Here is a 13,985-nt window from a genome sequence, read left to right as displayed (position 1 = left end):
AAAACTCGTTACGTAACTTTACTAGTGCAGACCCATTCACAGCAAAAGGGTTTGCGTGTGCAGCGTAGCAATTTCGGTAATGGCGTCTATGGTTGAGGTGCGCTTGGCTTTGGAAAAATGAAGCGTAGAAGAACTTATTTCTGTTATTGAAAACGCGGGGTTTCCATTTGTAAACTTTGCGTTTAAAGCTGTGTCATTTGGAGGTTCGAGCTCTGATACTACTTCCTAACGTATCGAGATGATGAAGATGAAGTCTAACCAAACTCGTACATATGATGGAGATGGTTACAAGAAAAGGGCCGCTTGCCTGTGCTTCAAGAGCGAGACTGAGGAAGAGGTGAGGCCGGGGATGTGAATTGTAGGGATTGAATGGGCCATTATAATAGTGCTCTATTGAATAAATTGTTAAACGCTGTGAAGTGTTACTAGGTTGTAAATACCCGTTTTTTAGTGGAACGAGAAATCGATTGTGATGTGACTCAACAACTCGCATGCGATAATCTATATTATAGCTAGCTCGCTAGCTAGATAGCTACGACAGCTAGCGAACATTAGCCAGCTAGCTAGCTTGGTTAGCTGCTAGCGAAGTTATTTGTCAATGAAAACGCTAGCTGACAACTTTTGTTAGTCAACGGAGCTATCCTGCAAGTCTGTCAACTGGAGACCTAGTTCAAAATGCTCGATAGCAGTATTCTATCTTAGCTAGCTATCTTATTTTTTTAGCTACCTTGCTATTATTAGCTAGTTAACAATTGCTGGTTGGTACCATATGGATTTTATCTACCAGGATCACTGCAATATGAAAATGGCCCTCTGTAATTGTTGAGGTTTCAGAGAGGTGGCTACGCAAAAACCAAAACAAAATATTGGTAGTTAACTAACTAGCCTAGCTAGCTAGCTAACTGACTTAACATTCATTTTGTTAAGCGCTGTGTGTGCTAGCTAGCTATAGCTACAGCCGTATAGGCTAACGCTAACCTATATATTTGTCTCTTTAACCAGTAGTTATTTTAAAGTTTATTTTAAACAGGGGTATAGAATTAATCTTGTTCTAGTTTCAGTGATTTGGAATTGTGTTCTTGATATTTTGAGAATTATATGGTTAAACTAGCTAGCGTTAACTAAATAAACTCATGAGCCTTAGCAAGCAGTCTAGCTACCTATTCATGTAACCTATTCCACTGCACTGTGACAAGGTTAACTACTTGATAGTTGCACGGTTAACCTGTCCAGCTATAGTCATAATTTCATGGATATGGCTACTTCGATTTGTCGCAGCACTGTTGACCAGTAACGGTAACTAGCTATCTACCTTTCTTGCATATGTAAAGGGATTTGTCAGTCTTCTCGGATATGAGACGTTTTGTGTGAAATCAATTCTACCGGGTCTGTATTGTCGGTTAGCTACTGTTTGTTTATTCAGGTGTTGTTGGTGAGCAGCAGTCGATATCCAGACAAGTGGATCGTTCCAGGAGGTGGAATGGAGCCTGAGGAAGAGCCTAATGTTGCTGCTGTCCGAGAAGTTTGTGAAGAGGTCGGACCTTTTATTTACTGTTGTTAAATGTAATATCTCTGTTGTTGTTGTTGTTGTTGTTGTTGTTGTTGTTATTATTGGACTAAAATGAGGATGTAGAATTTATTATTGCTGTTGTTAAATATCAGTAATGTATAGTTATTATTGTTTTTGGCTTTGTTACCATTTTATTGTACAGTTTTTATAATATTGTCTATAGTAGAGAAGCACTAATTAGTGGACCTAAAACACACAATATAGCATTAAAATCTACAAATGCATTTTATAGCACATTCAAGTTTTTAAATTATTAGGTTAGAATTAATTTAGCCATGTGTACTGAAAGTGGTACTGTTGGTAAACATTTGCTCTGTATACTATGATATGATGGAACTATTACCATGGTCCATATGACCACTCTAGGCTAACCCCAATAGTCTTATCATATATTCTTATTATATACAGTGATATGGATCAGTCAAGTGGAAAGGAATATTACATTACAGCGTAGTGTTAAAGGGCGTTAAACTCAGATTAACCACTGCTCTTTATTCTACAGCCTGGCATTGTGCCAATTAGGCAGGATTCCAGCAGTAATCCCAGGATAAATCTACTTGGGCCCCACAGAACGCAGACCACTATGCTTTACAGATATCTTGCCATATTGTGCTGGAACAACAGTTTATATCATTTGTTCAATGTAGTTAGTCCCCTCCTAAGGTCCCTATGATTTTGTTTTGATAGGTCAGGAGGTCTTTCAAAAGGTTGTCCTAATTATATTGTGGTAGAAATTATTACATTTATGAGATACTGATGAAGGTGCTTTCTCTAAAATTTGTATAATTAAATAGGGACATCAGTGGGGAGGAGACACCCAGAGTTGGGCTGCACTTTTAAAAACTGTCATCTAACAGTGCAAAATGGTTACTTGCATGTCGCATCTTATAAAACATAGAAAGACACTGAATTAATCTCAGTCAAGAAAAGTGAAGTGTATTTGACTGGACTCTGTAACTTCAAATTGAGCAGTTTTACAGCAAGTTTACATAGTAATTCTCTGATCTAAAACTAAAAATCAGCTTTTCATTATTTTGTCCTAGCATTCTGTGTTTAAATGGACTCTCATCAGGGTGTCTACAGAAAATGTCACTCCATTGATGTACAAGACATTTTGACATTGTTTTTTGACCCAGTGCACCACTTGGGTGTACTTATGTTTGCAGACATTGTTTCTGATACTTTGTGTATTGAAAACGACATATTTTGTTCTGTTCTGATAGGCTGGTGTCAAGGGCACTTTAGGAAGACTAGTAGGAATATTTGAGGTAAGGTGCACCAATGGCAGATTTTTATTTATTTATTGTGACACAAACCACACAGATGATTTTTGCTGCCTGTTCCACTGCTTCTGGTACCAGTATTGGTGCACCCCTGCACAGCACAATTTAGTGTTTGCTCTTTTCAAAAATACCTGATACCTGGTTCAGCATCAGACACAAAGTTGGAGTCCAGGAACTGCCAGGGATCCTGCCTAAAATTATCACTGAATTTTGTTCTAAATATGGTTTCACAGAATATTTCATAGAATATAATAATATGTAATTGCATAAAAAGCATAAAAGCTTGGCTGTTTTATACAAATTTTCATTTAGAAGTTGTATTGCACAAAGGATGAAAGATATTTTATGGAAGTTCATATTGGACAGTGGAATCTTAAGTACCTGAGGGAAGCATTTTGATCCAGCTATTATGTAGATAAGTGGGAGTAGCAACAATAATCTTTGCTTTGTTGTTCTTTCCCTAGTTTCCCCCCAAAGTTGTTACTACATAGTATTATATATGTGTGTTATAAACAGTTCCCTTTTTTCTGAACATTGATAGATTTTTAATTACTTTTTTTCTTACTCAGAACAGAGATAGGAAACACAGGACATACGTGTATGTTCTCATTGTAAAAGAAGTACTGGAAGACTGGGAGGACTCTGTAAACATTGGTAAGTATTTGAGTGTAGTTTATGGAGCATGCCTGTGTTTTTGATTTGTAGTCTCAAGTAATGAACCGTTTGATATTCACATGTGACCGTTTTAGGTAAGTTTCCATTCTGCTTATGTATACAGTACCTTTCGTGGTATATTAATATGTAGCGCTAAATAGCCTCACAGAGAGCACTGTGCGTCTTCATCTGTTGACAGGGAGAAAAAGGGAATGGTTTAAAATAGACGATGCCATACAAGTGCTGCAGTGTCACAAGCCAGTTCAGGCCACCTACTTCGAGGCCCTACAGGAGGGCTGCTTGACAAGTAATGGGACGCCCCTTGTGGCCACGATAGGCGAAGACCTTTCACCCACCTACAACATTAATCAGAGCTCTGTCTCTGATATCAGATAACTAATACACAACACTGACACTCCGGATGCTTCCGCCACCACTCTCGCTCTTATTCTTTCAGTATTCTTTTTCCTCTCTCTTTTTCTCTCCTTCTCCTTTTCTCTCGAAAAAAAATGGTTTGCCTTGCCAACCCTTTTTGAGTGCCAGAGAAGTGGCACAAACTTGGAAAAAGTGTTGGGTAAATATTCATGTTTTGTAAATGTAATGTTTGTCTCTCTACTCTGATCCACCCCACCCCCCCCGGCCCTTACCATTACGAATGGACAGTTGCATGAAATAGCCCCTCCCTCTACTTTGTCATTTTCTCTTTAGTGCCCTGTATGTGGCCCAAGTGTGAGTTTAAATGAATGCAAGAACTACTTTTTATTGTTGTGATGTAAATACACATAGCCTAGTGCTTAAGCTTGAGGCTTTCAATATTTTTATGCATTCATTTTCCTGTATGAGTGAGCATGTTTTACTGTGAGTGAAAGGGAGAGAAAGGGAGAGAGATAGAACATATGTATGTATTTTGTTATTGGAACTGCCCCCAGTGTGAGAAAATGTTTAGCTGCCTGAACGGAGGGAACCGTGAGAAGTCAGTTGTTTTGCATGAGCACTGATATTTATTTGTCTTACGAGTTTGGGTGATCTGATGAATGTTCAAACTGTATTTGGTGTCAGTAGGTCTTCTGAGTAATCTTCTTTCTCCTCTTTTACCCCCTCTTGCCATTCTGTAAATATCTTATGCTCTGAAGAAATGCAGAGGGCTTAATTATGCTTGCTCCCTGACTACAGTGTGGAGCCCAGATCTGGGAATGGGCTGACTTTAAAAATATGATTTCACCCAAAAATGCTAATGAGGCTCAGTAAGCAGGGACAGTCTGCAGTTGCTATAAGCATTGTAGATGGATTTCATGCCCCAACTCATGTACATTCATTAGCTGAGCTTGTTTTTTGGCTGGAGTACCCCTTTATGTCAGTTTAACATTGGAACTCTACCCAAGTCTTAGTCCAAAGGCTGAAGGAATGTGCTTTGTGTAACCAGCAGTGAGTCCTATAGGGTTCATTAAATATGAACAGGTCCATTAATTTCAATATTCCGATGTTGAAAGTGTTAGAGAGAAATGGTTGTGTAAAGTTTAATAGTAAGACATTTACAATGGTCAACAGTTATTAATTACAATCCCCAACATTTTCAGTGACGACCACTAAAACCAGCATCATTGGAATTATGTTCAGCTTTGACAGAGGTGGCGCTAACTAGATAGTTTGATAGGCTAATAGACCTTCCTTCTTGTCTCATGGGCAAAATTGATCCCTTTTGTCGTGTCTTTTCAGTCCAGGGCAAAGGTAAAGTGGACACTGAATATGGGCCCATCATAACTTGGTAGGGCAGTGATATATAATTCATATAACATTTTCTGCATATCCAAGACAATAGCCCAAGATGTTGTACATTAAAGCACACTGAGTAGTGTGCTCAAATGCAACAGTTCCTTTGAATGTTCCAACAGAAAACCCACACGCCTTAGTCCTCCCACCAACTCTTTTAAGCTTGTAAAAAGGCTCATGTCAGCTGCATGAAGGCACAAGTAGTTAATGCTGCCTCTTGTCCATTGTGGTTTTCACTGGAAGTTATTACACTTCCAATATGGGAAAGAAAGGTGCTACATAGCCCTGATTCTGCCTGTTTATTATCTTTGCTGTAGTCCCTTTTCTTCATCTCTTAAAGTGTTGTATGTACATCTTGATTCAAGTACTCCATGCCTGCGATCAAGAACCAGATGCAGAGCTAATCAAGGCCTGCATGGATGAGACCTTGTTGGAATGTGTGAAAAAAAAAAATGTTTGACCTGTAAATTCTTCCCCCTCTTTTCCTCTTTAATTGCCTAGTAACTTGTCTCAGCCAGGCTGACCTGTCCTTCTGAGGGCAAGCAGCAGCTGGCACAGTACTGTGAATCTGGAGCCACTGTAGTTAGCCAGCCTTTCTTCCGTTTCTGAATAGATCAAACACAAACATACAAAGTACAGTTCATGTGGCTTGGGTATGATACTCCATTATGAGTTTATTGGCAATGAAACTGTTAAGGCCCCAAGGATGTTTGGAACCTGTCCTTATTGGGTATTTATTGGGTTTTGATTTGGCAGCTGAAGTGATGCCACAGTTCATTTGTTTATTTTAAATGGTTTCTGCATGTTAATTTCTTCAAAGTGAAAATTGTTTTTGATTTGTTTTTCCACCTCACATGAGATCTGTTTTATGTAAACAACTTATATAGTTGTTATTAAGTTTGCCAATGCAAAAGATCCCGATTAGGACTTTTAAGGGTTTGGTTGTTATTCTTGAGGAAGCAAAGACATCATTTGGATATTCAGGCATAATCTGTTTATGCCGAGTGTAGTGTAGGCCACAATTTCAGTTCAATATTTTTAATTACACAAATGTTAATAATAGATTGTAATTACAGTTTTTGTTTACATGGCTAGCCTATTCTGTCTATCGATCAAACACTAAAGTCACAACTTTAGTCATGTTGCTGGGTTGATGAACATTTCCTTTCTTGCCACAAATGTAATTGTTCCCATATTACCTGATGGGACATACAGAAATGTTTTTTGGGGAAAAGTCACATTTTCACACATTTTTCACCCAGTTCAAATATAGTTAATTAGCCAAGATATATATTTAAGTGCAAATTTTGCTCAATAGTTGCACTGTAGCTACAATGCTAATGTAGCAAGAAGTAATGGCTAATATTCAGTCATAAGCCTCCATTATGTGTTAGCAATTGCTTTTTAGCTTCAGTGCAGTTTAATAAAAATTAAATTAAATAAAAATTGGTGCCATTATTTCACTGCTTATAAAAGTAAATAGAAAATTTGTCCATAACAAACCTTTTTAACATTTTTTGTCTTTATTGCAGCAGTTTTGATGGGCTGTCTTGTGAACTGCCTGTAGCACAATACATATGTGTAAAACTTTGTATGATCAAGAATTTAGACTAATCAAAATATTCTGTGCATGGATTAGCTGGGCCTGCTTGTGGATATCACACACAACACTGTAGTCCTGTCAGATAATCCAGATTTCACTGAGGAGTGCTGTTTGCAAGATTTGTTTTTCCAAAATGCTAAATGGAATATTGATTCTGAATTGTATTTTGCCTGCATTACACCTATAGATTTCACGATGCTGATTCACCTCTATTGCACCTTAAGATTAGCTCAGCATAACGCATTAGACCCTGGGAAAACAATAGCCTATCTTTCCACATGTCCTGAGTTGATCATTTAATCAATTTGCTGATTTTGGAATGTGGCCTATAGAAATCAACCTTCAAGAATGAAAAATGAAAAAGATGCAACACATCCAGCCCCTAAGCTGTGACCATTTTCAGTTGAACTCTCATACCCTTCACTGGAACCTTTACTTTGTGATTTGGGGATTGTGGAATATTACCAGTATGAGAATGTAATATAAATGTGCCAACAAATAAACATCAGTATTTCACATCATTTTAGTGCCTTTGCTTACGTTTTTGTTGCACACAATATTTACTAAGATAAAGTATAATGTGTTCATTCAGTTTCAGGTGAAGAGTTAGAGATTATTGATGAAACTTCAGCCAGGCTCCCATGTCTTCATTATATTGGTTGTGTAAACCCAAATTAGACCCTACTTTAAAAAATAGATTTTATTCTTACACTTGAAAGAACACCTGCCTTGCCTTCCAACATTGTCAAGCCATTGTTTACATTTACAGTTTTTGACATGCTCATATTCAGTGACTTGCATACACTAAAGGTCAAAAGTATATGGACACATGAATGTCATACCTAGGAGCTTGTTAGACATCCCATTCCAAAACCAAGGATATTATTAAAGAGCCCTCCCTCCTTTGTGGCTGTTAATAGCCTCCACTCTTCTGGGAAGGCATTTCCACTCATGGAGTGTCTGGTCATTTGTGCCCCTTCAGTCAGAGCATTTGTGAGATCAGGTGCCAACATTGGGTAACAAGCTCTGACTCTTTATCGACTTTCTAGTTCTTCCTAAAGGGTGTTAAGTGGGACTAGGTTCAGGGCTCTGCTGGCCAATAGAATTCTTCCACTGGAGACTTGTCAAATCATGTATTTATGGACCTTGCTTTGTGCCCAGGGGCACAGCCATGCTGGACAAGACAGTGCTTTACTGTTGGAAGCATGTATTTGTCTAAAATGTCTTTGTGTGATGTAGCATTAACTTTGCCATTTACTGGAACTAAGCCCAAACCCTGAAAAACAGCCCCAGACCTCCATAAAACTTTACTGTTGGCTCCATGTTCTGATGGGTAGAGTTCTACTGTCAGCCAAACCCAGATTAGTCCACCATATTGCTAGATAGTAAAACATGACATCACTCCAGATGACACATTTACACTGGTTCATAGTCCAGTGGGGGAGTGCTTTATACCACTCCAGTTGACGCTTGTAATTATGCAGTGATTTCAGGCTGCTCAATCGTGGAAACTCATTTCATGAATCTCCCACTACAGTCATGGTGCTGCTGTTGCTTCCAAATGCAGTTTAGAACTCTGTTGAGTGATGCAAGTAAGGATATGCAATTTTACATGCTATGTGTTTCAAACACATGGTGGCCTCACTGGGTTTTTGTGGTCTACCAAGCACATATCACAAACTGACTTATGGCCAATGTAGCATCCTATGACAGTTCAACCTTTAAAGACAGAGATCTTCAGGATGACCCAATCTCCTGGAGCTGTTTGTTTATGATTGAATAGCTGTGTGCTTGATTTTATACACCTTTTTGCATTGGATATACACTATATTGCCATGCATCCAAATCATTTAATTCAGGTCTTCCAATCACTTCCATGGTCACAGGTGTATAAAACCAAGCACTTAGGCATGGACACTGCTTCTACAAACATTTGTGAAAGAATGGGTCATTCTCAGGAGATCAGTGAATTCCAGCGTGGTACCGTCATAGGATGCCACCTGTGCAACAAGTGCAGTCATGAAATTTCCTCCTGTATTAGAACAAAGTGGAAGCGATTAGGAGTGACAGCAACCCAGCCACGAAGTGGTAGGCCATGTAAAATGGGAGAGCAGGGTCAGTGGATGCTGAGGAGCATAGTGAGCAGAGGTTGTCCAACTTTCTGCATAGTCAATCGCTACAGACCTCCAAACTTCATGTAGCCTGCAGATTGGCTCAAGAACAGTGCGTAGAGAGCTTCATGGAATGGGTTTCCATGGCCGAGCAGCTTCATCCAAGCCTTACATCACCAAGTGCAATGCAAAGCTTTGGATGCAGTGGTATAAAGTATGCCGCCACTGGACTTTAGAGCAGAGACGTGTTCTCTGGAATGACGAATACAAAGGGTGGGCCAACGTCATAATAAACTCTGGATTTAGATTGAGATGTTACTTAAGTTCGTATGCGTGAGAAGGCAGACGAGCGAATATAGTGTAGATGAAACATTAACTCAGTAATTGTGAGTTGTTTATATATTTTACTTAACAGGCAGTATCTGTATAATGGTGTGTGCGCTTGAGAATCATACCCATGACCTGTTCTACAAGGTGAGTTACAGGAACATCATCTGATCATGGATTTGATGTTTATTTTCTTATTATTGCAGTCAAGGCAAGGGATGAAGCCTCTTTTAATGTGATCAAATAAGCAGGCAGATGTTTCTATAACTAAACTTTGGTGAATCAAGCATAAAGGAGCAGGGAAAGACCTGAAACATCTAGTGTTTTGTCATACAAACTTTAGTTTCAAACACTGTCCTAAAGAACATTTACTTGCTTAAGGTGTTTCACATGTTTGTGTTGTGTGAAACTGCAGAAGATACAGATCTTAGCTGAAATACAATTCGACAAGAAAGAAGCCAATTAACTCAACCTTTATAAAGTTTCACTTATTACTTTATGCCACCAATTCCTGACTATGAATGAGTTATGGTTTTATACAACCTGCATTTTGACTAAGTAGCATTTAAAGGGCATTTGCCAGGGAGTGTCAATATTTCAGATAAAGTTTCAGTAACATGATAATGTTAGTGATTCTCGGCCTAGTCTGTTAACCTACTACAGGAATATGCTAGGTCACCAAAACCATATCTGCACACAATTCAATACAAAATGTGATATGTTAGTAATTTCTCTTTGGGAAAATTGAAGACAGGGTTCCAGACAGTTTTGAAAACTTTATTATACACATGTGGTAAATTACTGTGGCTGCTGTCCTCGGCCACGCCCAAAGCCACCTCTCTGAGAGAGAGAGAGAGAGAGAGCGAGAGCGAGAGAGCGCGAGAGAGAGCGAGAGAGAGAGAATTTCCTCATTATTAAGCAGTTCACAGTATATATAAATATTAAAGATTAAGTGTTGTGTATTATGTTTGGCTTTGATATTTTAGCCATATTCATGTTTTAGTAGCATTATTTTTGTTTGCAACTATAAGGGAGTATTTTCATTTAAAAAAAAAATTATTTTCAGCATTTATGTTTTATAGGTTCTTATTTGCACAATCACAAAATTGCACAAAGGTTCTAAATAAAATAGACACACATATATATATATATATATATATATATATATATATATATATATATATATATATATATATATATATATATATATATATATATATATGAGAGACACATACACCAATAGGTCTTTCCTGAAAATATGCAATATTGTAATGGGTATTGTTATGTCCATATGAAATGACCTATACCAGGATATGGGATTTTAGTTGGATCGCACAGTGCTAGTTTACAGTACAGTAACAACACACAAGGAGTACTACTTACAAACTGGAATTCTGTAGCAGCTCCTGCACCTGCTTCAGCCTTCTTGTCTGCTCCAGCTACACAAATAGACCATATGTGGAGGAATTAGATTCCATACACCAGTACAACAAAATGTACCAAGTTGTTAGATATTGGGGTGGGTTATTGGTTTACTGCCATTAACATGGATAGAAGAGAAAGTACTTACGCTGAGCAGCAGATCGCCTGTATGCATCTCTGTCTCCCTCTCCACGCGCCAGACGTGCTGGTCTCTCCCCCTCCAAACCTGAGTGAAGAAAATTAGGAATATCTATTTATTTAGAACAGTCAATCAAGTAAACAGCAGAAACATGACGAGCGTTACCCTTAGGGCGTGGTCGGGCTGTCTCAGGGCGGGTCTGGCGGCGGAGAGTGGCAGGTACAATCTCAGGTGGCAGGTGCAAGAAGTCCCTCAAGTACTGGATGCCTTCGTTGGTCAGGTACCAGTAAAAGTGGCGCCAGGCAAACTGCTCTTTGACATACCCACATGACTTCAGAGACTAAAGACAAGAGAGACTTTTAGGACGTCGTTTACTCAAAGAACTTTCACTTGAAAGTATGTTTTACATTAAAGTCTTCATTCAGTGTAGCACATGACAGCTTGAAGCCTTCAAATTTGACAAACGAGATGTGAAATGCATCAGCAACAGGAAACATTTTTTCAACATATACATTCATATTAATTGCAGAAAACTGAGGCTCGACCATTTAAAAAATTTTACTTTTCCGAAAAAGGCACAAGTGCCAAGGGCAGCAACCTAAGACATCTCAAGTTGCAGAGTGCTTAATTTCCAGGAGGCATTCCTGCATCAAGTTTTTAGAGGCTTAACAACAAGACATCAGGGTTTTCATTTTCACTCCTGGGGAGACACTGTCTTGTAGTCTCAAGGTTTCCCCATTCTAGCACACTTGCTCCAACACAAAGTGGCTTGATAATTAGCGGACGAGTTGTTGTGGGTGCACTGGAGCAAGATGGACCTGAAACTGTGGGGAAATGAGACCACCAGACCGGCAGTGAAAAGCATAGCATAATTATGCTGATCTATGAGCTAATTTTACTGTTAGCTGCAGACAGACATGTGTTTAAATTTTGATGGGAGTGTCAGTTTAACACAAAAACCCCCCCCAACAATTATTACTGCCACAAAGAGAATGTAGATATTTAGATTCCTAGTGCATTATTACATAAGTACTCTACATAATCTTAAAATAATGTTTCAGGAACTAAAGAACTTCCTACAGCAAGATTATAGGTTTTGCTGTTGATGCTGGCCTTAGATGCTACAGATGACAATATTTCCTCAGTGAATTTCAAGTGCATTTGGCTGAATCAGTAATGTATGAAATTCTAAACTGAATCACAATATGCTGCCATATAAAAACAATGAAAACACGAATGTGATCCTGACAGCATCTCAAATTAATCCTAGGACAGGATTGAATATAATTAGAGTATGTACTTAAACAGCCTTTTAGCAGCTTATACATTAGCAAATTAAATGAACTGTCAATGTTTACTCTAAAAAAGTACATGTCAAATGTAAATGTTGGCCATGGTATTAGGAACAGAATCCAAATCTGGTCCTGTGTTATATAACTAGTAATTGACTGAACAGTCAGTGTACCCATTGGGTCACGTTGCCATGACACCTGCCTTCTCTGTAAAGGGAAGGTGGAAAATCTGTAGCACACAGCCAACGAAATGTGATCTGAATACTCCTAATTAAGGTTAGAACATGACGTACAGTTAACAGATACCCCCCTCCCCAATAATTGCATTTTTTGAGGCCAAGTAGCAGAATTGTCCAAACCTTTGTCTCCAGCAGCACTGCATTCTTTTAGTATACAAAGTGACTGCATTCCTGACTGAGTCCACAACCACTTTAATACCGTTGTGACTGCGACATGGATCTTTGAAAAAGGTCCCAGCATCACTTTAGGACAGTTCATGTCAGTGACGAGTCCTCTAGACTACCTCCGAATTCTAGGTTTAGGGGCTGTTTTAACACTAAACACACCATTTTAATTTTAATGCCAGCAAAGCCCAACACATTCGTACTGCACCCGTCTTTCCTTCAGATTGTTCCACACAAAATACTACTTATTGTACATAATTATCATGCACCATCCAGGTCAGCACACAATGCAAAATTTACATCAGTAAACTCACCTGCATGGCCTTCATAACGTGAAGGTTGGGCACGTTCTTGTCAGCCAGCTCCGGGTGCTTGGCCAGATGCACATCTTTCTTAGCGACCATAACACCCTCTTTAAACAGGAGCTCATAGATGGCAATGCGGTTCTTTTTGGGCATCAACATCTGCGCAACCAGAGGAGGGTTCAAGGATTATACACGCACCTACTATAATATATCCAAGGTGTGCGACGAACTTATAGACAAAAGCACGCTTACCGCCAGAACACTTAAGCAACGTCTTAAGAGAACACTTTCGGAACATTAATTCGCTATCTGGTATCAGTTGTTATCCAGACTGTTACGTTAGTATATTAAGTTAACTCAAGCGTATGTACATTCAACACTATATGTATAGTCAGGAAGCTCGCTATCTTAGGTTACAGAATTAGCTCGTTATCTTATAGAGGTACTGCATTATTTAAAATAGCTAAGGAGCTAGCAGCGCGCTAACATTATAATAGTGTAGATGTAACTGCATAAAAAATACAACTAGTTAGGTATTATGTCATTACAGTAGGCACGACAAAAAAATTCTTACCGCCTTAGCTAGCTTACTCAAAGCGAAGCGATGTTAGCATCAAATATATAATATAAAACCGTGCTTTTGGGAAATACTCTGAAGTTCATACTTTTAAAGTAGTGATCTTACATATTCCAACAAAAAAACCACAATACCGCAAATGATCGTTTAGATTTTTAATAGATTTATCGCCTTCTGGATTTCCCTACCTTTACACTTGCTGAGACCGGAGCCGGAAAGGACCACTTTCGTCGTTTTTCTCGTATTATTGATGCACTTCTGATGTATTCACATACTACGTACTGCCATCTACTGATCTGGAGTTTAATGTTTTGGCTGGGTGAGAATGAAAGCGCACGTCATGCCCTTTTAATTCTATCCTAAAAATGATGTAGTCTTGCAGCTTACACTGAAATAAATTATAAGAAGACGTTCTCACATTTACACTCGGTACATATTTCTACCCAAATATTTAGATATAGCCTAATATTTCTGAATTCCAAAAGAAATGTAAAATTCCACATCATGGAAGATTATGCACACACAGCT

General features: G+C 38.6%; 2 protein-coding genes across 2 annotated transcripts; one reads left to right on the top strand and one right to left on the bottom strand.

The window, feature by feature from the left end:
* Positions 1 to 63: 63 nt before the first annotated feature.
* On the top strand, positions 64 to 7,401 carry nudt3b (nudix (nucleoside diphosphate linked moiety X)-type motif 3b). The gene is made up of 5 exons (XM_027000676.2): positions 64 to 337; positions 1,424 to 1,534; positions 2,794 to 2,838; positions 3,423 to 3,507; positions 3,707 to 7,401. Exons 1-5 carry the CDS (start codon positions 239 to 241, stop codon positions 3,901 to 3,903), a joined length of 537 nt encoding a protein of 178 aa, XP_026856477.1. The 5' UTR covers positions 64 to 238; the 3' UTR covers positions 3,904 to 7,401.
* A 2,678-nt stretch (positions 7,402 to 10,079) lies between these two features.
* On the bottom strand, positions 10,080 to 13,753 carry rps10 (ribosomal protein S10). Its single transcript, XM_035524690.1, has 6 exons — positions 13,646 to 13,753; positions 12,890 to 13,039; positions 11,045 to 11,219; positions 10,889 to 10,966; positions 10,702 to 10,757; positions 10,080 to 10,158 (listed from the first exon to the last, which is right to left on the bottom strand). Exons 2-6 carry the CDS (start codon positions 13,037 to 13,039, stop codon positions 10,117 to 10,119), a joined length of 501 nt encoding a protein of 166 aa, XP_035380583.1. The 5' UTR covers positions 13,646 to 13,753; the 3' UTR covers positions 10,080 to 10,116.
* Positions 13,754 to 13,985: the final 232 nt, after the last annotated feature.

Source organism: Electrophorus electricus, chromosome 3 (assembly GCF_013358815.1).
Source record: "Electrophorus electricus isolate fEleEle1 chromosome 3, fEleEle1.pri, whole genome shotgun sequence".
In the NCBI taxonomy this organism is placed as follows: domain Eukaryota; kingdom Metazoa; phylum Chordata; class Actinopteri; order Gymnotiformes; family Gymnotidae; genus Electrophorus; species Electrophorus electricus.
The sequence above is the reverse complement of the archived record's forward strand: the minus strand, read 5'-3'. Positions and strand labels throughout refer to the sequence as shown.